The following is a 27,378-nucleotide window of genomic DNA, read 5'->3' as shown; positions in this document are numbered from 1 at the left end:
CAATGTTATTTTTATACGTGATTCTTGTTTCCTTCATGCTCGAATCAAGGTTGAGCGGCTACCTTGCATAAAGAACAGACAGATGATCAATGCGAGATTGGTGGACCGATGAAGTTCCACGCCGGAAAGGGGATAAGCCTCGCATCATGAAATGGCCACTTGCTCCAATTTGGTGGCAGTATCCCGTTATGGTAGGTAGTGTATTGAGAACTGGCGGAGCCCGAAGTTCACGGTCACATGAGTGGCATAATTCAGCGTTCAGACAATGGGCGCCTCCTTCTTACTTGCCACCAACGAGCCACCGAGTCCACTTGAACAACCATCCCACACAGCTCGAAAAAGGTCCATTGTGTCTCTACTGTGGCATTTTAAGTGAGTATAAGTATCATGGCTACTCCTCCTCGTACTCCGAACTCAACATGTCTGACCACACAGTCCGTCTCAAGAGCACCCCAGTCAAACCGACGAAACCACCTCCCATCAATAGGAAGGAAATGTCTGCGTTTCACCTCCCACCCAATTCTCTCATTCCCAACACCGACTTCTGTCGAACTTGGCTCAACGTGCACGACGTGATTAAGGAACTCGTCCTCGACAAGAAGCTGCAAAAATTTGCCAAGGCCGTCCGTAAAAGCAAAGTCACTTGCTACGAGAACGTAGAGATCCTGCTCAACTACGCGAGTGCTTTGATTCGCAGTCAGTCATTTTCCTACCCGTTTGTCGCCCTGCTAACTCCGTTTGTATGTTCTAGATAGGCTTTGCGACACCTCGGAACGCATCGTGTTTGTGGACAACCATTCATTCCTCCCGACAAACCACCCAAACAAAATCAAGGGTGGTGCTGCAGACGTTCTTGGCGTACTAGAGAGTGTCCTCAAGAAACTTCAGGAGGACGAGCGCAATCGAATCCCCTGGCATCTCATCTTGACGGCAGTCGAGGAGAAGACAGCTGTCGACGCGAAGGTTGGTCCGGCACAGTGTGGCGCCTATCTTGGATACGCCAATCAGGCACGCCCCGACATGGTGGGCATGTATGGCCTCTCTGTGTCGCCTCGGGGCTTCCAGATCCAGTACAGCTGTCCCGCCGGGCTCGCTACGTCAGACGAGTTCAAGTGGACTGCACACCTCGGCGGCATTTTGGCGTATATCTGCACGCTGTATCTTCCCCGCACCGACTTCGCGCCGAGAGATACTACTATCTCACTCGCTGCTGGTCGTGATATCCTTGGGCCTCCCCTCTGGGACATCGACGTTGGCGACAAGGTTTATCGCAATTGCAAGGTCCAATTCGTCGGGCAACCATGGACAAGGATGACATGGGTCGCTGAAGCTGAAACCGACGACGAGGAAGGCCCTACTGTGATCAAAGATTCGTATTGCGACGTGCGGACGCGCTTCAAGGAAGGGGATATGTACAAGATTCTTCACGCGGAAGGCGCTGCACCTGGATTTGCCGCTGTCGATCGCGAATACGAAGTCAAGTACAAGGGTACCCCCATCGCAACCTCTGTGAAGCAACTCACGAGGATCAAGACGAGGTTAATCATGAAGACCAGCGGGTTACCCCTGACGAAATGCAAGAACATCGTCGATTTCTTCAAAGGAATGTACGACATCCTCGAGGGTGTGTGTCTCTGTCACCTTCCTGTTTTGTGCTTTACTGATCATGTCGCTTAGCCCATCGCTGGATGGTAGCAGAACGCAAGCTGCTTCATCGTGACATCAGTCATGGCAACATCGTCATCGAAGCTAAGGATGCCAAAAAAGTAAGGAAATTGAAGGGTACGAAGCCACCGATATTCATCAATGAAGTTCTCCACGGGTCAGTCGCTCGTATCTCATTCTTAGTATTGCCTGACGTACGATCTACAGCGAACCCGCACCTCCGATGGCTCGATTACTCGACATGGACAACTGTGCGAACCTCGATACAAGCAAAGTGAAGTCGGAAGGGGAGGGGGAGACAGAAGACAGTGACGAGCCACTGCGATATCGTACTGTGAGTCTATCCTTGATCATTGCACCCGTTTATTCACGATCCTTCCAGGGTACTCCGAAGTTCATTGCTCGATCTGTCGCAGCTGGCAAAATACTCGACGATGTCTGGTTCGCCGTCATGCCCACTTTACAGCCAGAAATCGCAGACAAGTACACCCAAGCGTACAGCGACGACTCTTCCAAGTTGCGGAAATTCTCTGACACAGACGAAACTTATCACGGCGGACAGGTGTCGACCAAAACTTTGAGGATCTACCGAAGAGACTCTTGCTTCAAAGTTGACAACTTCGAGCATCAGCCATCCCATGATGCAGAGTCCGTATATTGGTGTATTGCTACCTTCGTCTTACTAGCGAAACCGCTGAAGAACGACGTCGACGAGGGTCAGACACAATTAAGCGGCATATGGACGAGTATCGCGGAACACGAGGTCGGGAGCGACGTCGACACGAGGTCCGCTCTGATCTCTGGCAATAAATGGGCTGAGTGGCTGCACAAAGATCTTCTCTTCATTGCCGAGTTGATGACCGAGCTCACCTATCAAATCCGACCTGAATGGGCGCTGCTGGACCCCGCGCCGGGATCTCTCCACCTCCACGAAGCAATGCAACGTCTAATTCTGCAATACGTTCACGACTGGGAAAAGAACCACCTAAATGTCGAGCTTGACACCGTCTCATGCCGAACATTCACTCCAGTTGAGCGAAAACCGATGGCACCAGTATCTGAACACCCTCTCATCGGTCAAGTTATCACCTCGAGCACACTTGGTAAGCGAGGCTCCGACTCGGTCGCTCGACGCGCGCAATCAGGCTCGAAGCGTAAGTTCTCATTCTTCATACCCTCCATGTGAGTTGCTCACGCCGCCGCGTCACATTTCAGGATTACGCAAGACGGGCGACGATGAACCTCTAGGCGCGGAGTTGGCTGAGCTGCAACAGGCCTGGATCGACTCGCAGTCTGCGCCTGTGGCCACTGAGCCTTTGGGATACGCGTCTGAGGACGAATCCGATTCCGAATCCGAATCCGAAGAGACCTCAGAGTAATGTTACCATCGCCAACACACGCAGGTGCTGGCGCTCTATTGATTTCTCATCTCCACTACATGCATGTCTCCTCGGTTTCATCTACTTGTATCCTCATTTTCTGATCCTTGTTCCTTTTCACTGCTTTATTCTATTTCGTCGCATACGGACTGTCGCGACCTACGTTGCTATCACGCAATACATTATACTTTTTGTCCTTCTGAACGAAGAAAGGTTAGGTACTAGCTGACATTGTTGCTGTCGAAAAGGAGCAAGGAGAGCCCCGCGACTTCAACACCACCCCCCAATGCCGACATCTCCAAGACGTGAAAGTGATGATCGTACCAAACCACACTAGAAATGGGATGGTCAGTGAGGCGTTCTGGTAGCGCCACGGTAAGTAGTAGCCTGCGCCTTTGAAGTACTGCACAGACTGGTTTTTATCTCATTAGTATCATGATGGCGTAGCGTATTCACCTTCGCTTCCTAACGTTTTCATTGTCCATATATCCCCATTCAACGGAGATGCGGTTAGATGTCGGTCGTGGTGAATGAGGAAGAGCGCTACAAGGAGGACGAACTAGAACTGGCGTGAAGGGGAAAAATTGGAGGTATGTGAGCCGTCGATCTAGAAAGCGCCGTGCCCATGTACTCATCAAGTACTTGCAGACGTCCGGTATGTCACAGCCGATCTTCTACGATGGCGGATCAGACGGCGTCACGGTAAACAGACGAAGGTGAATAGGTCCATGCAATGCTTTGTGTTTAACAACTCCGAGGGTGCGGTCAATGACCAAATACACTGCAGGATTTACTACATCGACCGGGCGATGGAGCGTCCAAGATAATGGTAGTGCTGCGAAAATGACACGCGACGCGGGAACCTAGTGATGTGCGGGCCGGGCTAGGCTCAAAAGCCTCGGGCTTGGGCCAGGTAATAGTGGGCCAAGGCCTAGTGGAAATGTGAGCCCAGCCTGATAGTAAGGCTTTGCGAGGGCAGGGCTCAGGCTCAGGCTCAGGCCCGGGCTTATCATTTATCGTAGGCAGTAAACAGTACAGTATACCAGAAATTATGGATCTATTGATTGTATAGTAATCTCACTATCATCTTCGTCGTCAGGCTCAGTATACTCTCCATCGTCCTCATCCGCAAATAAGATAGCCCGTCTGTTATCATTATCTGAGTTACCTTGCTGCTCGCACTTCAAACATCTTCGCCGTTTTCTCTTGCCTTCTGGGGCACTCACTTCAAACGCCTCTGCAAAGAATTCATTTAGATCACGGCTTGTATCTTCCCGGCGTTTATTTGACATGGTATCGTTGTCGATGGCCTGTATGTTAATGTCTTTCAGAAAACCATCTTCGTCGAGTTGATTCGTTGCAGGCAGCGTGGTATCTACACCGTGGTATGAATGAGCAATGATTTGCTGTTAAAGTGAATGTGCTACAATCACCTTGACTTTCAGCTGTCCTTGCTCGCTTTTGAGATGATGATGGCTGAGTGCCATCCTGCGAGTCAGAGTCGGAGTCCTCTACAATTGGTTTGCGCTTGCGACGAGATGCAGGGACTGGTGAAAGCGGGCCTGGATATGGAGGAGTAAGAAAGAGGGCGGCGCAAAGGTGAGTTTTACTCACGGTTGCTATTGGCGACTCTCTCTATCTCCATCCTAGCTTCTTCATGGGAAGGATCGGTTGCGGCTGGAGATGAACCGGTGTGGGAAGCCCATTCTTGATTAGCTTCTTGGGCACGGAGAGCAGCTTCAGCTTCGGCACGAAGAATAGCTTCAGCTTGCGCAGCTCTATGAGAGGATAATTGCTTCTCGCCGATGTTGTCTGGATCAATAACCCTCGCCGAGGGGGCACTAACTCGCTTGGTACGAGAGACTGTATCTGGCGCCATACTCGGAGATGTACTTCCAGAATCATCGAGCTCGAAAAGGGCAGAACTGAGCCAGTGGGCTGGCTGTACAGTTGCTCGGAAGTCTCCGCGTGAAATTTCAGGGCCCGGTCACCAGCCTCAGGCTTCGGGCTTTCGAGTTCACAAGCCGAGCCTGCAGCCTGCAAAAGCCTTACACATGGCCTGGCTGGGCTGGGCTCAACTTAGGCCAGGTATGGCAAGGCTCCGGGCTTTGAGCCTGGCCTAGCACATCACTACGGGAACCCCGCCGCCACGTCAACGGCTCGGGCGGCGGTCTTTGCTTAACCCTCGATTTCTCAGCAGGCAGACCGGCATGGGGATATAGACAGCATGAGATGTTGTTGGGGAAGATGTTGTTTCGAGGTCCGTGGGTTTGAGATAAGACCCCGAGCGCTTGTGTGGACAACGTGGACTCGCATGACTATGTCCCCCAGCATCTCTGCCTTCGGAAGTCTTGGGAAAATACTCGAATACCACCAAACGAGCATCGACGTTGCGAATCGAGAACGTCAGAGTTGCTGGTGCGTTATTAGCAAACAATTTGGTCTATGCGCTGTAGTAGTGAATATACACGTAGACTAGTAGTATAGTCAAATGAAATGCGAGGGTCCGCCTCCGGCAGGACAAGTCCGTGCGACACCCGAATGAACTAAGTGTGATAAACGATGAGTCCGAGAGTGAAAACAACTACTAGGAAACTTCGGATGCTTCGGATGGCTTCGGATAGCTTCGGACGCGCTCGAACGCGAAGCAAACAACTTCGGCTTCGGATAGTACGATGAGGACGGCAGGAGAATGATAAGGACGGCAGGAGAACTGGCTTCGGATCGGACTCGGACTCGGACGACGGCGAACTCTGACAACGGAGGAGGAAAGCTTCTCGGACGACTTAGATTCTGGCTCGATGTGGGGGGGGGACAAATCTTATTATTCTAACTACCAGTGCAGTAGGTTTTTGTAGCTAAGAAAACATCGGAAGTATCCGAAACGAAAAGGAACCAGGAACGACTAATGGTGCTAGTATAGTCCAAATATTAGGGTCCGAAAACAAAAGGGAGACGAAGTATTGATCCGCGCTGTCTGATCCGTTATCACGTGTGTCCGGTACGGGTCAGTGACGTCCGAGTCATGTGCGAGCGCGTCCGAAGAGTCGGAGAGGGGTCGATAGGGGATAGGGAAAGCCGGAGTGCACGGAACGAAAGGGTTCAACCCTTACAGCGCATCGCTGACTTGGTGCAGATGTCTCAATAATACCGATACCTGTCAGTGCCTTCTGCCGACCGTACAAGTAACTACTGTGGAGGTCTACCATGCTTAATAAGATCTGCAGCCTGAGAACGCGAGTCAAGAAAGCCGCTAGGAGCAGAACTCACAAAATGGACTCACCCGCTCTCCAATCATGTAAACAATCGACGACTGGTTGCGAATCAGCAAGTTGCGCGATGAGTAGACGAAAAGGACCCGCCGTGTGCGGCAACCGCAGCCAGTCGTCACGGGGGTCGACGACAACTTCCTTTATTCAAACCATCGTACGCCTCCGCCGTTGATCATGCGAGACGCAGTTAGTACAAGCGAATATACATACATGAGAGTGAGTTGCCAAAAGAACATTTCCATTACGAAGCATTCATCAATGGGCAACCTCTAGAGGACATCTCACGCTCGGGGTCTAGCTAGCTTACCAGCCCTTGGAAACGACATCCTCTAAAAGAGCTCTGACTGGTTCTTCTTTCGAACGGTACTTGATCCCCAAGATTCTAGCCGCCTTCGAAGTGTCGAAACGAATCTTGTAGACGGCATTCTTTCCGCCGCCTGGTACGCCGACAGCGAGTTGGTAGTGCGGTGGCAGGGCCACAGGAGGAGAGAGACTTTGCGCCGCGTCGACTGGATCGTAACATCAGTCAGATCCATCTTACAGAATCTCGCTATGAGACTTACTCCAGTCCTGCCAGACAAAAGGCTCCACACACACGATAATCCTCTCTCCCCCTGCTTCGGCCCTCTCGAGCGCCCTCGTGTGAGCTTCTGCCAAGTCGCGAACATCGATCCAGGAGGATCCGGTCGTCGTCAGGGCCTCAGTGGACATGGCGTTTGGTGAGGTAGATGGCGTTAACAGAAGATCGAGAAGATGAGCAGAAGACGTGTTAAGAGCTTCGCGTGAGGCTACTTCATGTATGACTGGGCCGAACACCTGAGACCATAGGGTGACAACGATGAGCAGCCGTCTACGTTGGTAACTAGGCCGGATAGCTCACGTATGGAGGAATGACGACAGTAATGTCCCAGCTGATCTCCCCTTTGTGAGCCTTAGCGAACTCCCAAGCCGCTGAAGGACGTCAATTTGGGCACTATTGGCAATATTGTCAGGAACACACACCTGTCTCTGCGAGCACCTTCGAGGCCCGATATTTGGTCATGTTCGCCGCCGACCGCCCCTGCTCCTCGACCAGCCTGACAGCTTGGTGATTCCAATCGAGCTCAGAGAACACTTTTGGTTCTGGGAGTAGCTCGAGCACAGCTGCACCCGAGGACGTTACGACAACACGTTTGAGCGTCGGGCTAAATATCGTGAATTAGTGCAAGCGACGGGGTGATAAAGCATGGGATCTTACTTGTTTCGTAAGGCACTGTTCAGAATACCAACTGTACCGCTGACAGCCGGGCCGATGAGTTCTGGATCGGAAGATCGATTATGATCGGGACAAAATGAGAGGTTAAGTCAATCAAATACCTTGAGGATCGTCAGCATTGAGATGAACCGGCGAAGCAATATGCTCAATCCCGTCAACACCCTTCACAGCTTCATCGAACGCGTCATCCTGCGCAAACCAATGAGCATAACGCATTGGGGGAGGCTTGCTGTGAACGCTAGAGCACCGACCTTCGACATATCTCCTACGATTACGGTTTCGAACCTGTCGCCATATGATTTGAAGTACTCAGTGAGATATTTGACTTTGCTCGCTGATCGTACGGCGGCGCGAACTGAATAACCCTTCTCGAGTAGATTGCGGGCAACCCAAGCACCGACGAAACCGGTCGCGCCAGTTACAAGAACTTTACTTCCGGGTGCGATGGTTGGCATGATGACAATTAGGTGGGGTAACAGAGAAAAGGTGTGTTCTCAGCTCCGGCTTATATTTTCGATGTTGCTTGGTAATTTGGGATCAGCGGACGATGTACAGGGTTCTTCATCTGACAAGGGGGATGAGGAATCGGCAAAGCGATGACATCACGCGACCGGCATGGTCTACGTTCGGCCGAGATTGTCAGCGTTGGCCGGCATTGCTTTTGTCGTTGCCTAGTGCACTACTTCGCATTATCAATATGCAATCATATCAATGATAGTGATGCGATGTTCTAATGTATATATGAGATAAGACGATAGGTAGGAGGCGGATACACAAGGGCCAGCTTGGATTCTAGCAACCTCGACGTTCTCTTGTGGGACAACTTTTGGTATACCAATGTTTAACTTGGAATATCCCACTTGAAGGTCGACCTTGAGTTGAATCAATGACACATGGAAGCGTACTCTCGAAATGTCTCGTAAAAGTACGCGGGGGCCTCAAGAGACTCTGCGCCATCGTCACGGATCATTTGCTTGAGTTCTTGAGCGAAAGTGGGGCGATGGAAAAAGCATACTGGGACCGTATCATACCGTGCCGCCATGCATTCGCAGAGTTCCTCGATAATCCTTCGAATGGGGCCATAGCGAAATTGGACTTTCGGGCCACCGGAACAGTAGATATGCTCCCAAGCATAATTTCCTACGTGAGGCATACCAACCCGTTCTTGAACTTCGTCAAATTGTTCAAGGTAGTACTTGACGTTTCCTGCGGAGGACTTGGGGTCTCGGAGGTATCGAATGCTCATGTACATGAGCACGAGGAGAGACGATTCACGACCGTCGACAAGGGAGTGAGCGGCTCCCGGGCTCATCTTAAGGTGGGTCGACATAGATCTCCAGGCGCTCTAACAAAGCAATTTATTACGGTGTGTTGAAGTGGGATGATATGAACGAACCATTTGGTGTATACCCACGGGGTTTACCCTGTCAGTGCTCAGGGAGTGATCCCAGTCGGCGAGAATACCACGCTGAACTTGGCGTCCAATCTTCACTGAAGCTTCAGCTGTGTTAGAGCCACAACGCTGTGTGCCGTGTGCATCGTGCCCCATATTCGAATTCGAGTTGGCCGTGTGATCCCATTCATAGCACGCGTCACGACGATTGTTGACGAGTGAGTCTGTTAGTAGAATATTGCTTGCGCTTATGTCACGGTGAAGAACACCGTGCACGTCGTACATCATCTGGTGTGCTATCGGGTCGTCAGGACGATAAGAGGAAGGCAAGAAGCGTGTGCATACCTTCCATTGCGTCACCAAGACCTACCAACAAGTCACGGGGTGCACGAAACGAAGCCAGGTCGTCAAGGACACATTGAACGATGGGATATGCCAGCGGAGGATCGTTGCTAGAGTAGCGCGTTTCGATAACACAAGTAGTGTTCAGAGGTACATCGACTGTTTCTAACGCGTTTGAATGGGTATTCTGAATGTGTGTAAGTGTAAGATATACTCGAAATTTATGCAAACACCCACAGCTTCTGTTACGCCTTTCATGATTTCAAGAGATAAAGACGTTAAGTGCTGGGCTGAGGGGATTTCGGAAGGTACGGAATGAAAAACGAAACAGAGATGAGTTGTGGGATGTGGGATGTGGTTATTTAAGCCCTACTCGGGTGGCAACAAAGAAAGCCACAGCATGTGACCGTATATACCGTCCTTGTCCCCTCGACGTGGTAAATTATGGACGATGATACGAACGGATGCGGTGGTATCGCCCAGAGTATTTGTCGACATCAGCGGAATACAGCTATTGTGAAGCTAAGATTAGATTTTCAGATAAGATCGTAGATAGTCAGCGCTTCAGCGCTTGCTGTTCGCAACTTGAACTCGCGCGACCATGTCGCCAGCAACGACTCTGCCCTCAGAAATCTTGATGAAGATACTCGAAAACTACCCTCAGTCGCACATCGACATTTCGAATTTCTGCCTCGTTCACAGGACGTGGTATCCTATCGCGCAGGCAATACTCTTTCGTCACTGTTCAGTGAGACTAGGAGAACACGATGCCCCCCGATTCTTCGAAGCGCTTGTTCAATACCCTCATATATACCCTCTGATTCGGTCGCTTGACTTCCGAAGCTTGTCTGCGGCGCTGTTGGAAACGTTCCAGGCTCTTGGTCCCTCCAGCAGCGTCTCGACCTTGCTTCTTCGCAGCCATCGGATAGATGCAGAACAGCGAAATATCCTTATCAGATCTTTCCCTCAGTTAGAGAAACTTTCCCTCACCCATTCTACTTCGCTCGGCGGTTTCAGTGGCCTTGTTCACCTGATATCCTCTTTCCCGAAACTGAGGGATCTCAATTTGACCGATGTTTCTTGTCGCTCAAATCAGAAAGAAGCGACGTACCCAGACATCGGCACCAAGCCATCGTTGCGAGCATTCCACTGTCATCTCGGCCTTCGCGTTATGGATGATCTACTGGGATGGATGATGTCCCATAGTCCATTGCCGCCAATAAGCTCCGTATACCTGGCGTCCTACGATACTTACGAAGACCTCCCCGATGTTGTCCCAAGCTTCCTAGCAAGTCTACCAACCCTGAAAAGCGCATGGGTAAGCCTCAGTACTATGTGGGGTGTGTATATTCATATATTTTCTGTGGGCCAATGGTTGAGCCTCGAGTCGCAGATCCGCCGCCATTAACTTTCTCTGAAAACCCGCAACTCGAAACCATCAGGCTCGACTTTGACCTTCATGCCTTGAACCCCTCGAAATGGATTCCCTTCCTCTCGACAGTCTTCTCGTCCGTGTCCTCGGTCCTTATGAAAACTATCGTGGTTACCATGCGGTTGAGCGGTGGATGTGCACCGAACTTCGACTGGGCGGCTCTCGGGCGTGTCTTGAGTTCGCCGATATTCACGAATCTCCGTACGGTTTACATAACATGCAGCAATCCATACGTCCTTGAAGAGCCGCCGTATGTCGGAGACTTGGAGGATAACATCTGTGAGGCGTTGGCGCATCTCGTCGCCAGGGATATCCTGACCGTCAGGTAGGCCCACTCCCTGGCTTCTTTTTGAGCAACTACTCACTTATTATCAGAGTCCAAGTTTAAGCTGCTACGGCAAGGCGAGGAGTGGCAGACCATTCAGCGTTGTTTTGCTATGATGTTTGAAGTCTACGATTCAAGGGGATATGGGCTCAAAATTAAATTCAACGGTTTGGTGAACATCTTCCTCCCCCATTTATTTTTCGGGGCCAGTTTAAGCTTTCGTTGGACTATGGCCTTTGACGCGGAGTGCGATAGAGTCGTTCCTTGATCTTCTGCGCAGCGCACGAATACTTATGAATATCGGGAGGAAGAGATTCCTCTCATGGGTGATTTTATGCAATTCAACAAACACTGAAGCGGAGCGCGACGTTCCTCCGAAGAAAAAGGCGTCGAGCTGTCGAGAAGGTAACAACACTTGATCATCTTTCAAAACCAAGCAAGGATTTCGCTGACTTGATCGTATACGTGGATGTAGCATTCAAATCTGACCTGGATTCCGAATGTATTTACAAAGTCAGTACTTCAAAGGTTCGACCTTAAGCAACCCTTAGAACGAGTTGAAAGCTTTAGCACTTAGTACCCCATTGGAGTAATAGGAGGAGCGTCAAGCTTTCAAGGTCCGCTCGGTATAGCCGTTGGCGGATCTGTGGCGGATAGCGGAATCTGTCATTTTTCTTGACCCAACAGTCCAGGATTCACATCGGTTGCCAGCGAGGATGAGAGAATCAACCAATCCAACCCTTTCGCAAACATTGTGGTTCAGGTATCGCCGTGGGAATTCATAAAATGACAATGGACTGCAGCACCGCCGAAAGCTGATTTGACGGGCAAGACTGTCGTAGGGATTGGCGCGAACACGGGTATAGGATACGAGGCTGCGAAGCACTTCGCCGCCATGAATCCCGCACGGCTGATTATGGCGTGTAGAAGTCGGGAGAGGGGAGCAGCCGCAGTGACCAGTGAGTAATGCTCTGCTATGATATGGATATGTAACACTTCGGTATTGGATCGTTAAAGAACTCTGCGTTCCCCAGTGAGTCCATCCACGCCTCCACATACGACGTCCCGCTGACCTGTAACTCGCTCTTCGAACACTAAATACAACTTATCAAAGCGTAAGTAGACCGAAGTTCTCCTTGAGATTATCGCGACGCCGTCCTCAATGTCCTCCTTACACACGCATTGGCGAACCACCTTCCAGGAGCCCACCCCACAATAATCGTCAACTGCACCAATACCGGCTTCTGCTATTCGGACCTTATTCGCGGTAGTATGAACCTCCTTATCCGCATCATGCGATTCCTACTTGCTAGGCGAGCAAAGGCCCGTCAAATCATATGGGGAGCAGTGGGCATTCCGGATGAGTCTCAGGGAGGTGTAGAGTCACTCAAAGGCGCCTACATCTATTTTTCGAAGGTCGTGGAGCCAAGTGACTTCGTTATCAGTGAGAAGGGACAAGAGTTCAAAGATATACTCTGGATGAGAAATCTACGACTCGGTCGCGCTAACCGCTAGGATGTCCTCCGGGTACGGGCCCCACAGAAGGACGCCATTGGCGTATGGTCGAAGAACCCCGGAGGGTCGTTCTGCTTGGGGTAAGGACATTCCGGCCGCGTTGACTGCGATGCCATTGACTTTTCTACTCCCAACCTTGCGTTCATGCAACATTCAGGTAGATTCGGCAATGGGATATACTTGATGTGACTAAGGCACACCTTGGAAGCGTGGTCGAGGACGGCAGAAAGTGTTTCATGCACACTTGACTACGGTACAGGCGACTGTATGCACGTTGTCGAAACACATTAGTACAATGATATGCGCAACGTGGAGCTTTTAGGGTCCGATTCCGCATAGCCGAACGGCTGGTGGATGCGTGAGTCATCATCATCTTATCCTTGCTAAACACTCCCGTAGCACTTGCGATTCATATCGGCATCCGCTAGTATAAAGGGGACAGATGGCAACGCCGAGCAGTAATCACTTACTTTTATCCTCCCACTTATCATGGTTCACGTCTCCTTTTGGGACTTCGCTAAAGGCCAATGGACTGCAGCCCCCCCGGTAGAGAAAGCTGATCTGACAGGGAAGACTGTTGTCGTAGTCGGCGCGAATACTGGGATAGGATACGAAGCTGCGAAGCATTTCGCTTCCATGAACCCTGGCCGACTAATCATGGCCTGCAGAAGTCAGGAAAGGGGGACTGCTGCAGTGACAAGTGAGTGATCGCTACTCCCATTTTGTGCACACACCCCTGAATTCAATACCGAACCGCGAAGACCTCAAAAAGAGCACTGGTTTCGACAGGGCTGAGCTGTGGTTAGTCGATCTTTGCAGCTTTGCCTCCGTCCAAGCGTTCGCAGACAAGTTCGAGAAAGAAGTCGAGCGTATTGATATATTGGTTGCGAATGCGGCTATCATCCCTCGCGCGTACGAGGTCACCAAGGATGGATGGGAGACATCGTAAGTCACGTCATCATAACCCTATGCTGCCGAATACTCTGACATTGCCACGACGAAAGGCTCCAAGTCAACTATTTGGCTCCAGCACTTCTCATCTTTCTCCTTCTTCCATTGATCCTCAAGACGGCGGAAATCTCTACTTCCATTCCGCGCGTCGTTATTGTTGGCAGCGAGGTCCACCAACAAGGAGAAATACCGCAGAAGATTTTTGAAGCACCCTCAGCGATTGAGGCGCTTAGCAGTAGAGAGTTTTGTACTCCTTAGTGAGGATCCTCCTCTCCCCCCAGTACCGCACATCGCTTACCCGACGGCACTCGTACAGCTCTCCTAGCCCAAAATACTACCTATCTAAGCGTAAGTCCCATAATATCTCGGAAGAAGTCAACGTCGCTCATCTCGCGCGCGCATGTACACAGTGCTTAACATCCTCTTCACGCAAGCGTTGTCTAATCATCTTCCACCCACCCACCCAACAATAATCGTCAACTGCATCAATCCGGGATTTTGCCACTCAGAACTTGCTCGTGGAGTGTGGAACCCTGTTTTCTTGCTGTTCCGCTTTCTACTTGCTAGGCCGGCGGAAGAGGGTGCACGCCAACTCATATGGGGGTCAGTGGGCGTGCCAGACGAGTCCCAGGGTGGCGTAGAGTCGCTCAAAGGAGCCTACGTCCATTTTTCGAAAGTCACGGAGCCAAGCGACTTCGTTATCAGTGAGAAGGGACAAGAGTTCAAAGATATACTCTGGGTAAGAAATTTACGATTTTATGACGTCGACGGTTGGTTAACGGGCAGCCGCTTTTTCTTAGAGCGATATACAGTTGATTATCTCATATTGCATACCGTCGGGAGACATCCTGGGCCAATGCATTATGAGAAATATGCAATGCGAAATTGTCACATTGTGTGATATCAGCTGATATAATATGTGACAGTTGCTATATCCGGCAGAATCATGTAAATTACCTATGCCCCACCATTCTTGTCCATCGCCGCGTCGAGGAAACCCGCTAAGGTACTCTGCTTGAGTCCAGCTCTGATCTCGCTCCGTAAATGTCCCCGGAATTTTCGGAGTTCTTGTGCGAGAAACGAGCTTCGTTCTGATGCAAGGGCAGGGTGGATACAAGACTTCTCCAACTGCTCACACAGATGTAGAAGGTCGGCCTTTGGTACGACTGGCTCTTCTTCGTCATCGGAATCATCTGACTCCACCACATGAGTGTTAGGTTCTGCCGTTTACGCTCAGCAATTGGCTTTGCTGTTGTTGCATGGTCTGCTTTTGCTGCAGGTGCCTTTGGCTTGCGATTGTACGGCTGGGGCTTGGGCCGCACCTTTTGAGTGGGTTCAGATGGAGGCATGGGGTCTTTGTTTAGTGGTTTGTTTTCTGTAATAGATTTGTACTACCGAGTCGTCATTGAGGTGGCGCTGTACACCCTAATTTAGTCTAAAAAGGTTTATTCTCGGTGTGCTACAATGGTGCCGGTGTCCCCCGACCCTTCATCCGGCGATGTAATAATGCAAATCCTCATTTGTGAAGCAATGCATTATGCATTATGCATTATGCACTATATTCCCCGCCTCCCGACGTGGTCCCCATGGAAAGTCAATGCATTACGAGAAATATGCATCATGAGTGTATGCATTATGAGCTAATCAACTGTAATAAAGATCCTTTCGAAGGTCGACCCTCGGGTTCAGTCGATTGTCGACCGTTACCTGCGGCATTAGACGTTCATTAGTGGGCTGGTCCTGCAAGCAAGCTTCTCTAGTCTTGAGCGTATGATTATTATCCTCGTGTACATCATTAATGCTCTTTGTCGTTGGACCCTTCAAAGACCGTCTTTGAATCAGATCATTGGCGTTATATTGCTCCGATACACTCAATCGAGGTATTCTCTACTCGGACGAGTTTACTTGGTCGAGAGTGCATACCATACAAAACTCGGGACACCTACCATCATTTCTTACTCTGTGGAAGGGCTGGGAGTATGTGTATTGCGCACTTCCAGCTTAGTTCGCCATCGAAAGGCCGCACGAGATGCCGCCGCCGGTGCAAAACTAGATTTGTCGATCTACGCATCTCGTTTTGGAGAGTAGGTGCATTGTTATCCTAGCCTTCTTATGCAAGATTGGAGGTCGGGCATTGCATTCGACAATGGGAGAAGAAGGGTGGACTGAGTATAGTATGAAAACATCTATCTTGCTGTCCAGTACTTCATCAGCATAATTATATTTCTCTACAAGATAGTATCTATGTGGGCGATAATATAAAGCAATGTTCATGTAAAGTTTCATGTAAAGTATAGACATCGTTTCGTTTCGCGTTTCGATGGTTGCATGTACGTCCAGTCGTCCCCCTCCTCTCATTCTTGTTCTCCTTCGTGTGTTCTCGTTCTCCGTCCCTCCCTTTCCTCCTTTTCTTCGCTCCTGAAGTTCCGTCGTCCTCCATTTGCCCTGCTCCGTTCTCCGTTCCCCGCGTCGTTCCTTTACCTCCGCACGCATCGTTTCGTACACCCATGTTGGCCCGCCCCGCGTCCGCTGTGACCCTCTTTCGATTCTTCTACTTGCTCGTTTCCTGTCGTCCGATTTCTTCATGCTGGGGATGTCCATTCGAGTTCATTAGGGCCCGTTCGTGTTCTTTCGTATTCATTTGTGTACGCTCACTTGTGCAGAGAGTCGCGCAATTATGTGTGTTGGTTGAGTGAGACAGCGGTGCAGGGAAGAGGTAGGGAAGGATTAAGAGGATCGACTATCATCATCTCGTATATATGACAGCACTGGTGATTTTAAGCGCCGCTTACCTCCTTCTCTTCACGCACTGTCATGATCTCTAACCTGCCAGCCGAACTCATTCTCCAAGTACTATCTTATGTCCCAATCGAAACCCTGAATTCTCTACGCCTAGTATGCCATCAGCTGCATAATATCCTTGAAGCCCAAGAAGCATCGATTTACCGCAACGCCGCCGTTTTCCATGGATTCGTACCCTCCGGCAACGTCAACTACAGTAAGATCTACTCGCGACGGTCCCTTCTCGGCGTAGATAGCTGGAAGTCGTTCTGTGCGAATGCTTTCCATTGTATATCTCCTGATATCTGATGCTTTGAAGGCAAACGGCGGGCTTTGATTGCCCAAAGCTGGCTCGGGCGACAGCCATCGAGGCTTCGTCAGCATAGTAGTGCCGCGCCCAATTCGAAGGTCCATCGGTTTAAAGTCGACGAGCGAAGAGGGTTCATCGTGTCAACATCTAGCGAAGGCTCACTGAACGTTACTGATCTTGCAACGGGTGAGACTCTTTGGGCCCTTGACAAGGTGCGTTTCCTATAAGTTCCATCAAACCACTTAATCAGTAATCTGCGGGACCTCCAGAAACTTAACTACGTACGCCGCTTTGCGCATTGTGAATACGGAGAAGGGTTCGTGGTCTTTGACCGGATGAACGGTTCGAAGGAGGTCTGGCGCCTTGCCAGCGAGTATGACACATCTCCACCACCTACCTCCGCCCTACCCGACGACGGCCAGCTAGATGCATGTGCGCAGTCTGCCTCCTTCTACCACTCATCCCGTGCCGCTTTCCGGCCGTGGCTCCTCCTGCAGATGCCGATCCACACGCGTGCCTACCGCTTCGTCTACCCCTCCCTCCTCGTCTCTGGCACCGATCAGGCGTTCATATTCGACGTCCTCACCGGGGCGCGGGTGCAGCTTATCAATGACCTGCAAGACGCTAACGCACAAGGGGACGGGCTGGACGACATCAACTACGTGGACGTGAATGTGCGGCATGTGTTCGTGTGCTGCGAGTCGGTGCTAAAGGTGTTCTCGCGAGAGACGGGGCGCTGCGTGCTGGATATCACGTCAGACCAGGTGTATTACGGCGACCAGCGATTCAGGCTCGTTTACATGTCGTCCAGCCACGCGCTCCCGCAATCAGAGCTCGTACGGTGCAGTACGGAGAAGGAGATCGATACCACAATGCCTGCGGAACGGCAGTTCGATCAGTTCGTCGCTGGTGCGCGTTCTCTGCGTATTTAATTTTGCCCGACGTTGATAATGGTGTGCAGCACATGTCTCCCCTTGTGGATCGCATATGGCGCTCCTGCTCTCCTGCTCGCGCCTCATCGTCGTGCCCAATTTTCAGAGGATCATATCGGGCGAAACTACTCTGCGCGCGACCGCGCTCGACATCCAGCTAGGGTCCATGAGGTTCCAGTCAATATACCTCGCCTACGAGCATGGCAGGATTGCCGTCGCTACTGTACGCATCAACCATATCATTACCTCACATGTGAGATGACGTCTTATATTTGCGTCCCATTTTGTTCTGTACAGGCAAGCAGCGTGTTCATCGTGCATTTCACTCTCGGACCCGATGGTAGCCACGGATCGGATATCATTGTGCACCGTGTCCTTCGCATGGGCCGCCGCGTTGACCTGCAGTACATCAGCTGCCTGCAGATGACCGACACAGGCCTCTTTGTAAATTGCGACATATCCGCCTATCCTGACCGGGATAGCATAGCGTTCAATCAAGAGCTGGGCCTGGGCTCTGCGGGGATCGTTCATAGTGAGTCGCTAATCACTCCTTATCTCACTACGTCGCTCATCTCTGTCTACTCTGGGCAGCCCTGGAGAATGGCGATCGGATCGTCGTCGCCGCTACCGCCAGTAAGTTCACTCACTCCCTACTCAGCCCAGCGTGAAAGACTTGATGTCTGCTAAACAAAGACGCTGATTCCGCGTATCTTGGACTTTGCAGATGCTATTGCGGCGACGTCGACGATATATGACCTTAATGTCGTACTGGCGTAACTATGGTTTCTCTCGAATGATGAGACGAGTTTAATTAGCCCGAACGCATCGCGAGCAAGTGCAGATTGTTGATTGCAATTTCTCCCTTGACGGGCTGGCATCTGTCCCAAGTGCACGAAGTTTTCGGAGCGCTCCTTAGGCTGTTCAATATCGACATTAAAATGGTATCGGGAGTCGGTAATCCAACTTGAGGCGGTCCGGATGGCGTGATGATAAAAGGATGCATAAGCTACCTGTGTGCTAAGTCGAGATGGCAGGTTCATCCCATCTCGTCAACGACCGCCGTGACTTGGCGGAAATGGTTACGCTGGCGTGCTCGCATGGTCCGGACCATTGATTGGCGACGTGGGCGTACGTAGAGCGGCATGAAGATAGAGCACTGGGGTGTTCATAGCTGGTTGAGTCGAACTTTAAAAAGTCTGCCACCTTTTGGTGGTCCACTTGTAATCATGGTAGATCGCCTACTGCCTGTCGGCGGTTGACACACTATCTCGCGACAGGATAGCCGTCGGTTGTGCAATAAATAATTATGTTACGGAATATATGTTACATGCTGAAGATATAAGGGGTGTTGAAACAGACGCAGAGTCAAGTATACTAGCAACACAAACTGACTATTCCGTGCCAGAACGCGGTAAACTCAGCCCCGTGCCTACAAATGCGGCAGGAGGTAATTCGAGTATCGGGTCGATTGCGCGTGCGCTACCATCGCGCGATTTTATAAACTTTGACCCTCGTTTTTGATCCCATTGATCGTTTGCACGTCCTCGCTTTCCATTGTTATTTTTGGGAACCTCACGTAGTACGGTGGTGTTGTCGACCCAGTGTGATTCGTGAGCCGCTCGATCGGGGATGTCAAGGATGCAGTTACGAAGATATGAGTAAAGCCAGTCTGTTTTATTGATTGACTGTAGACAATCTTGATGAAATCTGCGCGTATAATATCGAAGGGCATCGGCAACATTGGAAGGAGGGGTGGTCGTGGCAAGGCTTTCGGCCCAATTGGACGGGGGGTCGATCAAACCTGGGTTTTCCTGGCGAAAGCGGTAAAGAGCAGCGAAATGTTTGCAAAGGCCATCTATCAGTGTTTTCATGGCAGGGATTTCGAATGTAATGTCCAGGTCACCCGACATTATGGTTGACTTCTTCATTGGCGATCCCAAGTAAGATCCGTTACCCAGGACATAATACTCGTCAAACATCGCTAAGTAGCTGCGAAGGACTTGGGTTTTATCGTGACGAAGATATCGAAGCGCCATGGACATTAGAACATGAAGGGCTGATTCTCGGTCGTCGAAGAGGCTATGGAGTGCTTTCGTTGGGTTCATGGTCAAGTTGGCTGACATGAATTGCCATGGGCCTTATAGTAGCTCATCAGACGAATCAAGCAAAGAGTATGGGAGGCTTACGGTGCGATTTACCCGGGTCGGCCTATCCTTGGACAATCTGTTCATGAAGATGCAGTGATCCCAGTCAATGAGAATCCCGTGGCGGGCTTCCTTGCTATCGAGCGCAGAGATAAGTATATTCCCCGCGCTAATGTCACGATGGAGAATATGGAGTTTGTCGTATACGAGTTGGTGCGCTGTCAAATTGTTAGTACTGGTAGCGAAAATGGCATGTAGGCACACACCTTCCATGGCGTCGGCTACACATGAAACCAGGTCGCGCGCCGTTCTGAACAAACACAAATCACGACCGACCGTTTCAAGAACGATGAAATGGGCCGTCAGTGGCCTCCATTTCAGCTTCTCCCCGCCCACCCCGAAGGTCGTGTGAGTGTGACAGATAGTGGTGATTGCGCAATTGTTCGCCCTGACATCTCCCCCAGCATGCATCTTTGCAAGGTACCGGCATTTTGACAGGTCTTCGTCCCCAGATATGAGGCGATAGACCTCAGCCTCTGGTTCGGCATACTCGGAGTCTTCGCGCCAAAAGTCCTTGAAGTACATCACTCGGGGCTCTGGCTCGAGGAGGACCACCACGCGGTTCCGTGTCATACGGCCAAACGGAGAGTACGAGCCGCCGTCGAAGCGACCCATGGGTACCGCGTAACGTTCTCCTTCAAATTCCATGCAGAGCAGCGGGCGATCATACGCGATCTCCTTCTTGTATTCATCCGCAGCAGCTCCCGCATATGTCTCGTCAGCATACTTCTTGAGGGCCTCAACTGCAATCAGGCCCTCTTTCTTGCTGAGTACCGAGAAGCCGGGGAGGAGTCCGCGTTGGGAATCCGTGAGCTGAGCGAAGCGGAGGTAGAATTCGAATAAGAGTTCGGGATAGACGGTATAATCGAAGCGCCGAGAGACAATCGCACAAGAGCGATCCCAGCGAATGAATCTTGCATACTTGCCGCAGATGAGAACGCTGAACAAGTGACTGCGGAACTGCATGGCCATGGCGACTCCTGCGTAACTGGCAATCTGGCCTCGGGTATCTCGGCCTGCATTGGTATCATTTTCAGCTTGGTATTTCTCACAGGGAACCAGCTCTGTCGGGGGATGCTTCAGGGCCTCTAAGGGATCTTCTGGCTTGCGTTCGCTGGGACGTTCATCCTCAGCGATGAAGGGCTCTTCAAGGCCTGCGGGGTCAGAGTTGTTCTGTTCGGCTTCTGCGTCCTCCTCGTGCACGCTGTCCTCTTCCTCGTTCCTGTCCTTGTTTCCTGAATCTGTCTTCTCCTTCTCGTATTCTTTACCATCGACGTCAATAAATGCGTCCATGAGCGCACTCAATTTGAACTCGACGAAGCTGAGCAAGTTGGCAAAGTCGACCTTCAACTTCGTACGACGTGGTAAAAGCTCTTCGCCGTCGATAGTGTAATCAGGTCCGAGGCCGCTGGCGGGGTCGCGGTAATCATGTGTGTCGTTAACGTAGAGCTTACGATGATTGTCACGGTAGGCGACGGGCCACTGAGAGGTTGCCTTCCCCTAGAAGGACTATAAGCGAGCGCCCAGTCCGTAAATACAGAGATACTTACAAAATGACCGTACATTTGTTTCTTGGTTTTCGCGTTGCCCATGTTTTTGAGGTGTTGGATGCGAGTTTTCGGGACCTTCTGGGATCTGAACTTTTGATAGGACTCATCTTTTCTTTCGTTGAATGGGAGGAACTTGTTCATAAATTCCACCGGGTCCGACGAGACGATGTATTGGCCACGAGTTTCGCGAACCAGGGTTTCCCGAATCTCCTCAAGGTCTATAGGATCCATTGACCAGTCGTGGTGACGTCCAGTCCTGAGTGCCCGCGGCGTTGGATGAGGATCGTTGTGTTGGAGAGGGTTGTTTGGGCTGGTGCGTTCCCGAGAGCGTTCGAAGTGCGTGCTTGCAGGACTTTCTTGCTGAGACTGGGATTGAGATACTGAATGTTCAGACATGGTGAGGTGGGCGTTTGAAAGAGAGAAGCAGAGTGTAAAGACCATATTTACATACGCGCTGGCTCACCTTCTCAATTTGGCTGTTTGGAACAATGGGATGTGGGCGGTGGCGAATGGTTGGTGGTTCAACCAGGTTCAACCACAACCACGGAGTGTCATGTGACTGTTTGACATTCCTATTATGGTAGGTAGTTAACAAAGGAAGTACAAACTCCGTTAGTACACGAGTCATCCACCCGCTCGTCCCTAAGGTATGTGTCCATATTGACCCAGAGCTGCCTAAAGAGTCGAGCACACATGCTATGCGCCTGTTTTACCATGCTGACCACGTTCATGCATCCGTTCATGAGACTGTGTCCGTTGCGAGCTGATCTGACACCAAAAGAAACAACCAAACTTGAATGCATCGCTCAAACTTCACATTCAACGGTAAGTTCCTCCTAGATTCTGACCCTCCGGTTTTCTATTTTGACTGACCCATTGCAGACATATTGAGCAGCCACTGGATGAGCTCCTTGCTCAAAGTCAATTCATGTATCAAATGAGTATGAACTGATCAAAATCTACGGGTTGACCCTCTTCAGGTAGCTCGAAGACTACGCAAGTATACTCTAGTTGGTCGGCGCTGCTGACAACAACGTGAGCACGCTTCCTTATTTAACCCAGTTCACTGGTTCACCTCCCAAATCTATCAGTCCAAGCCGAACCTTATGGTCGTTGATTCCAGTCCCTTCGCCGCACAAGTATCGCTACTACGTCAGTCTACAATTGAACTTACGATTACTTACAGATTGTCTCCCAGCTTACGCGTGGCGCACAGTCACCAGCAACTGCCTCAACGTCCCTTTCGATAGAACGGCTCCCACGCCGACTCGAAACTGGTATGGTGTTGTACGCTGAACAGTTCGTAGACTCATTCCAAGCATGTGTCAGACGCGCCAATCCACTTGAGGAAGCGAGAAATTGTGGGGCCATTGTTTGCTGTCGTACTCCAATGTCGCGGACCGACACAACTGGATGACTAGTGCACAGTTTTCCTGTTGCTGATGATGACGTCAAAGGAGTCGGCCAGGTTCGCCATCGACCGCGCTGGCGAGTGTAGGGTTGGCACCCTGTTCGAGCCTTGATACACGAATTATTGTACGTATACTATCGTTTCGTTTACTTCCTGTTTCGGTCCGTCATCAGCTGCGGCCGCATTCTATGTTAGGTACTAGATTACTTACTTACACATGTGCATTCTGCATGTCTAGTTACATGTAGTACAAGTATATATAGTACCTACATATCTACCTACAATAACAAGAAGTACAGTTTCCCCCTTCCCTCCGTTGCGTTGCGAAAGTCGAGTCCAGCAGTCGCACGCGGCGCTGCTTGGTCGCGTTTCTGTCCTCCGTTCCGTTCGTCACGTGGCGTTCGGATCGCGTTTATTCGTTCCTTCTTACTTCGTCTTTTGGTGGGAACACACCCTTCCCAGTCCTCGCATTCACATAGCGAATTCCACTTCGCGCCTACACCGCTCTTTTACCGTCTGACCCCGCTAGCCGACACGCCCCAACGCCTCAAGCATCAGGCCTCAAAGTTCAACGTTCAACCTCAATGCGATCCATCGGGCACCAACCACAACAGCGTGCGGTCAGCCTCGCACTCGCTCTCCTTCCCCCTACCTCACTCACACATGGCCGTCTCGCTCAGCGCATACCTACTCGCGCACATCCGCACCGCCAGACCACCTCGCACTTGTGAACCCACTCGACCCAGTTCGAACCCTTTGTTTTCGTTTCGTTGGTGCTGGTCCGTGTCTTTTGTCTACTCCCCCTTCTCTTCCTCCTCTAGTGCCCCGCACTGGTAACTCCCTCCTGCAGCTGCCCACCCCTCAACGACACGGCACTCCTCCCAACGCGCGAGGGCGGCAGAGCACCCAGCCATCTCGTCCAAGTGAGTGAATAGATTCCGTAGGTTGCTTCCCCGCTACCCACCGGCGTTCGTGTGTAGGTTTGTAGGTTGGGCGTGGGTGTACGTTGGTTGGTTGGTTTCGCGTAGGCTTCACGTTTCCGTGTCTTCGTTTCGTTTTTCATTTCGTTACGCTCTGGAGTCTGTTTCCTTTCTATCTATTCCTCCTCTTCATCCATTATGTTCGCCCTCTCTCTTCTTGGTCTATCGCCTACACCTTTCCCTTCCGTCGTGTCTCTTCGTCCTTTAAGCTTCAAGACCTCATGCACATGTCCGGCGTTTCCGTTCTGCGTGTCTCGTGTCTCGCGTTCTGCGGGTTTCCTGCACGCCACATAGGATAGGGCTCGTCCATCCCAGCCCCAGTCGGCGGAAGTGGAACGGGGAGACGTCGGTGTCGTCTCTCTCGCGCTCCTTCGTCCTCTTTCTCTCTCCCTTTCTTTCTCATTCTACCTAAAGTTCTCGTTCTCGTTCACCCCCCTCGTCTTTCTTTGTTCCTCGTCGCTCTCTAGTCGTTCGCCACCTCGCCACCTGCACTCTTCTATCTTCCCTCTCCTCATGCCATGCGACAATGAATGCCCGCAACGATGATTTGCGACCTGCCAACAGAGCTCGTTCTAAACATACTCTCGCATTCTCCCTCCATTCGCTATGCAACCACAATGTGTCATGTGACTGACCAGCCGGTATAGACGAAGGGTCCAAACTCCGTCCCACGACTCATCCACCCGCTCGTCCCTAAGGTATGTGTCCAGGGTTACCTGCTTTAGTCATGGATGAGGAGCACTCATACTAGGCGCGACCCCACCATGATCAACGATCTGCCAAGTGAGCTTTTTCTCAACGTACTCTCGCATTCTCCAATCAAAACCGTACATTTGCTACGCCTAGTATGCCACCAGATGAACGACCTCATCCAAGCACAGGAAACCTGAATCTACCACAACACCGCCGTCTTTCTTGGCTTTGTGCCTGTGGACACCCATTACAATGAGATATACTCGTCACAATTACTTGTCGGCGTAGACGGGTGGAAGTCATCCTGTGTGTATTTCCCTTTCTTGCTCATGTGCGTGTTATCTGATGCTTTCAAGGCCAACGACGCCTTTTCATTGCCCAAGGCCGGCTTGGGCGACAACCATTGACGCTTCGTCAGCATAGCAGCACCGCAGCCAACTCTCACGTCCATCGGATCAACGAACGCAGGGGATTCATCGTGTCCACCTCCAGTGAAGGCTCACTGAATGTTACTTATCTGGCTACGGGCGAGACATTATCGTCACTCGATAAGGTGTGTTCTCATTCACTTCATAAACCCAATTCATTTTTTGTTCCAGGAACTCAACTATGTACGCCGATTTGTACACTGTGAATAAGAAGAGGGATTCGTCGTGTTTGACCAGGACGATAGGTCAAAGGAGGTCTGGGGCATTGCCAGCGAGTACGATACATCTCCGCCACCTGCGCTCTCGCTTCCTGATTCCCGCCAACTCGACGCCTACGCGCGTGCTTGCGCCCTCTATCCCGCGTCGCGCGCACACTTCCGGCCGTGGCTTCTCCTGCACACCCCGTTCGACACCCACGCCTACCGCTTCGTCTAATCCTCCCTGATCGTCTCTGGGCTCCGCGAAGCCGTCATATTCGACGTGCTCATGGGCGTGCGCATGCAGCGTGTCGACGAGCTGCAAGATCCGCCATATCTCCGTATGCACAGCTTCGAGAACATCGCGGTGCACGACGTGGGTCTGAGCGCACAGCACGTACTGGTGTGCTGCGCGCCGTCACTCAAAGTGTTCTCCCGCACGACGGGCGACCGCGAATTTGAGATCGGGTCGCACGAGATTCTGTACAGTCAGCACTGCTTCCGATTGATACCCGACGATGTGCAGGCGGCCCCACACACGCACCCTCACTCGGAGCTGGTGGAATGCTGCAAGCAGCAGGAGACCTATACGAGCTTGCCGCGCGGACGGCAGTTTGACCATTTTGTTGCAGGTGTGTGTTCGCTTTGTATGCGTGAATACCACAGAAGATTTTCGAAGCACCCTCAGCGATTGAGGCGCTTAGTAGCAGAGAGTTTTGTACTCCTTAGTGAGGATCCTCCTCTCCCTTCAGTACTGCACATCACTCACCCGACGGCACTCGTACAGCTCTCCTAGCCCAAAATACTACCTATCTAAGCGTAAGTCCCATAATATTTTGGAAGAAGTCAACGTCGCTTATCTCGCACGCGCACGCGCACAGTGCTTAACATCCTCTTCGCGCAAGCGTTGACTAATCACCTTCCACCCACCCACCCCACAATAACCGCCAACTGCATCAATCCAGGATTTTGCCACTCAGAACTTGCTCGTGGAGTGTGGAACCCTGTTTTCTTGCTATTCCGCTTTCCACTTGCGAGGCCGGCGGAAGAGGGTGCACGCCAACTCATATGGGGGTCAGTGGGCGTGCCAGACGAGTCCCAGGGTGGCGTAGAGTCGCTCAAAGGAGCCTACGTCCATTTTTCGAAAGTCACAGAGCCAAGTGACTTTGTTATTAGTGATGTAGGTGCGAAATCGTATTCGCTGGTGTGAATGCGAGGACTGGGAATGGTGTGTTCCCACCAAAAGACGAAGTAAGAAGAAACGAATGAACGGGATCCGAACGCCACGTGACGAACGGAACGGAGGACGGAAACGCGACCAAGCAGCGCCGCGTGCGACTGCTGGACTCGACTCAAACGCAACGCAACGGAGGGAAGGGGAAACTGTACTTCTTGTTATTGTAGGTAGATATGTAGGTACTATATATACTTGTACTACATGTAACTAGACATGCAGAGTGCGCATGTGTAATCTAGTAAGCTAGTACCTAACAATGAATGCAGCCGCAGCTGATGACGGACCGAAACAGGAAGTAAACGAAACGATAGTATACGTACAATAATTCGTGTATCAAGGCTTGAACAGGGTGCCAACCCTACAGTGAGAAAGGACAAGAGTTCAAAGATATACTCTGGGTAAGAAATTTACGACTCTGATGTCAACGGATGGTTGACGGGCAGCTGCTTCTTCTTAGAGCGATACAGTAAAGATCCTTTCGAAGGTTGACCCTCGGGTTCAGTTGATTGTCGACCGTTACCTGCGGCATTAGACGTTGATTAGTGGGATGGTCCTGCAAGCAAGCCTCCAGTCTTGAGCGTATGATCAATTTCTTATTACGCACCCTCTTCGATTTTTATCTCCATATCCATCATTAATGCCCTTTGTCATTGGATCTTATTTGAAGTCCTTCTGAGCCCCCTTTATCGGCCGGCAGAGCTCCATACTGCGCTCGCGCCGCTCACACCATGTGTCATACACGCTCTTACAAGCCTCCCGAGTTTTGAAAGCCTTCCATTTACCCATCGTTGGCCGATCCCGGTGCAAGCAATTCTTGCGACCATTGGTTGACACGTACTCTCGGAATGCTTGAACTATCGGATCCTTTTGGGAACCTTACATCTTGCCCAGTGCCATTGCACAGACTCCCTGATTTGTTTGGCGCTACACCAAGGTGTCATCTGAGACTTGGCCGCTCCTTTGCCATCGGGTCCTCGGAGGCTCTCCTCAACTTGGTAATGTTGACAACACTTGATGTTTGGAAGTGGCATTCATTCAATTGAACCTAGGATTCGGTGACAACTAGTGAGGTACTCTATCACTCGCGAGCGTTCATGACCTGATCATGAGTCACCTCTATTCTCAA

The 27,378-nt window shown here is 51.1% G+C and overlaps 10 protein-coding genes across 10 annotated transcripts; 4 read left to right on the top strand and 6 right to left on the bottom strand.

The window, feature by feature from the left end:
- Window positions 1-419: 419 nt before the first annotated feature.
- PC9H_004387 (uncharacterized protein) lies at window positions 420-3,044 on the top strand (the record flags this gene model as incomplete). The annotated part of the gene is made up of 6 exons (XM_036773971.1): window positions 420-696; window positions 752-1,624; window positions 1,678-1,822; window positions 1,873-1,999; window positions 2,048-2,819; window positions 2,881-3,044. The coding sequence occupies 6 exons, from the start codon at window positions 420-422 to the stop codon at window positions 3,042-3,044; spliced, it is 2,358 nt and encodes a 785-aa protein (XP_036635444.1).
- A 1,049-nt stretch (window positions 3,045-4,093) lies between these two features.
- On the bottom strand, window positions 4,094-4,923 carry PC9H_004386 (uncharacterized protein; the record flags this gene model as incomplete). The annotated part of the gene is made up of 3 exons (XM_036773970.1): window positions 4,094-4,419; window positions 4,478-4,606; window positions 4,659-4,923. 3 exons carry the CDS (start codon window positions 4,921-4,923, stop codon window positions 4,094-4,096), a joined length of 720 nt encoding a protein of 239 aa, XP_036635443.1.
- A 1,696-nt stretch (window positions 4,924-6,619) lies between these two features.
- Window positions 6,620-8,026, bottom strand: GRE2_1 (methylglyoxal reductase (NADPH-dependent) gre2; the record flags this gene model as incomplete). The annotated part of the gene is made up of 7 exons (XM_036773969.1): window positions 6,620-6,825; window positions 6,880-7,132; window positions 7,197-7,267; window positions 7,319-7,500; window positions 7,554-7,614; window positions 7,673-7,760; window positions 7,823-8,026. 7 exons carry the CDS (start codon window positions 8,024-8,026, stop codon window positions 6,620-6,622), a joined length of 1,065 nt encoding a protein of 354 aa, XP_036635442.1.
- Window positions 8,027-8,454: 428 nt separating this feature from the next.
- Window positions 8,455-9,564, bottom strand: PC9H_004384 (uncharacterized protein; the record flags this gene model as incomplete). The annotated part of the gene is made up of 4 exons (XM_036773968.1): window positions 8,455-8,916; window positions 8,968-9,260; window positions 9,310-9,493; window positions 9,544-9,564. The coding sequence occupies 4 exons, from the start codon at window positions 9,562-9,564 to the stop codon at window positions 8,455-8,457; spliced, it is 960 nt and encodes a 319-aa protein (XP_036635441.1).
- A 343-nt stretch (window positions 9,565-9,907) lies between these two features.
- PC9H_004383 (uncharacterized protein) lies at window positions 9,908-11,126 on the top strand (the record flags this gene model as incomplete). The annotated part of the gene is made up of 3 exons (XM_036773967.1): window positions 9,908-10,646; window positions 10,700-11,063; window positions 11,114-11,126. 3 exons carry the CDS (start codon window positions 9,908-9,910, stop codon window positions 11,124-11,126), a joined length of 1,116 nt encoding a protein of 371 aa, XP_036635440.1.
- Window positions 11,127-13,067: 1,941 nt separating this feature from the next.
- On the top strand, window positions 13,068-14,430 carry PC9H_004382 (uncharacterized protein; the record flags this gene model as incomplete). Its single annotated transcript, XM_036773966.1, has 5 exons — window positions 13,068-13,278; window positions 13,340-13,523; window positions 13,583-13,786; window positions 13,846-13,877; window positions 13,940-14,430. The coding sequence occupies 5 exons, from the start codon at window positions 13,068-13,070 to the stop codon at window positions 14,428-14,430; spliced, it is 1,122 nt and encodes a 373-aa protein (XP_036635439.1).
- A 1,913-nt stretch (window positions 14,431-16,343) lies between these two features.
- Window positions 16,344-18,329, top strand: PC9H_004381 (uncharacterized protein; the record flags this gene model as incomplete). Its single annotated transcript, XM_036773965.1, has 6 exons — window positions 16,344-16,581; window positions 16,630-16,832; window positions 16,890-17,529; window positions 17,582-17,775; window positions 17,850-18,084; window positions 18,277-18,329. The coding sequence occupies 6 exons, from the start codon at window positions 16,344-16,346 to the stop codon at window positions 18,327-18,329; spliced, it is 1,563 nt and encodes a 520-aa protein (XP_036635438.1).
- Window positions 18,330-18,943: 614 nt separating this feature from the next.
- PC9H_004380 (uncharacterized protein) lies at window positions 18,944-19,657 on the bottom strand (the record flags this gene model as incomplete). The annotated part of the gene is made up of 1 exon (XM_036773964.1): window positions 18,944-19,657. The coding sequence occupies one exon, from the start codon at window positions 19,655-19,657 to the stop codon at window positions 18,944-18,946; it is 714 nt and encodes a 237-aa protein (XP_036635437.1).
- A 33-nt stretch (window positions 19,658-19,690) lies between these two features.
- PC9H_004379 (uncharacterized protein) lies at window positions 19,691-21,702 on the bottom strand (the record flags this gene model as incomplete). Its single annotated transcript, XM_036773963.1, has 3 exons — window positions 19,691-19,914; window positions 19,963-21,256; window positions 21,307-21,702. 3 exons carry the CDS (start codon window positions 21,700-21,702, stop codon window positions 19,691-19,693), a joined length of 1,914 nt encoding a protein of 637 aa, XP_036635436.1.
- Window positions 21,703-25,064: 3,362 nt separating this feature from the next.
- Window positions 25,065-25,637, bottom strand: PC9H_004378 (uncharacterized protein; the record flags this gene model as incomplete). The annotated part of the gene is made up of 2 exons (XM_036773962.1): window positions 25,065-25,397; window positions 25,560-25,637. 2 exons carry the CDS (start codon window positions 25,635-25,637, stop codon window positions 25,065-25,067), a joined length of 411 nt encoding a protein of 136 aa, XP_036635435.1.
- Between the last annotated feature and the right edge of the window lie 1,741 nt (window positions 25,638-27,378).

Source organism: Pleurotus ostreatus, assembly GCF_014466165.1.
Source record: "Pleurotus ostreatus strain PC9 chromosome Unknown scaffold_2, whole genome shotgun sequence".
NCBI classification, from domain to species: Eukaryota; Fungi; Basidiomycota; class Agaricomycetes; order Agaricales; family Pleurotaceae; genus Pleurotus; species Pleurotus ostreatus.
The sequence above is the reverse complement of the archived record's forward strand: the minus strand, read 5'-3'. Positions and strand labels throughout refer to the sequence as shown.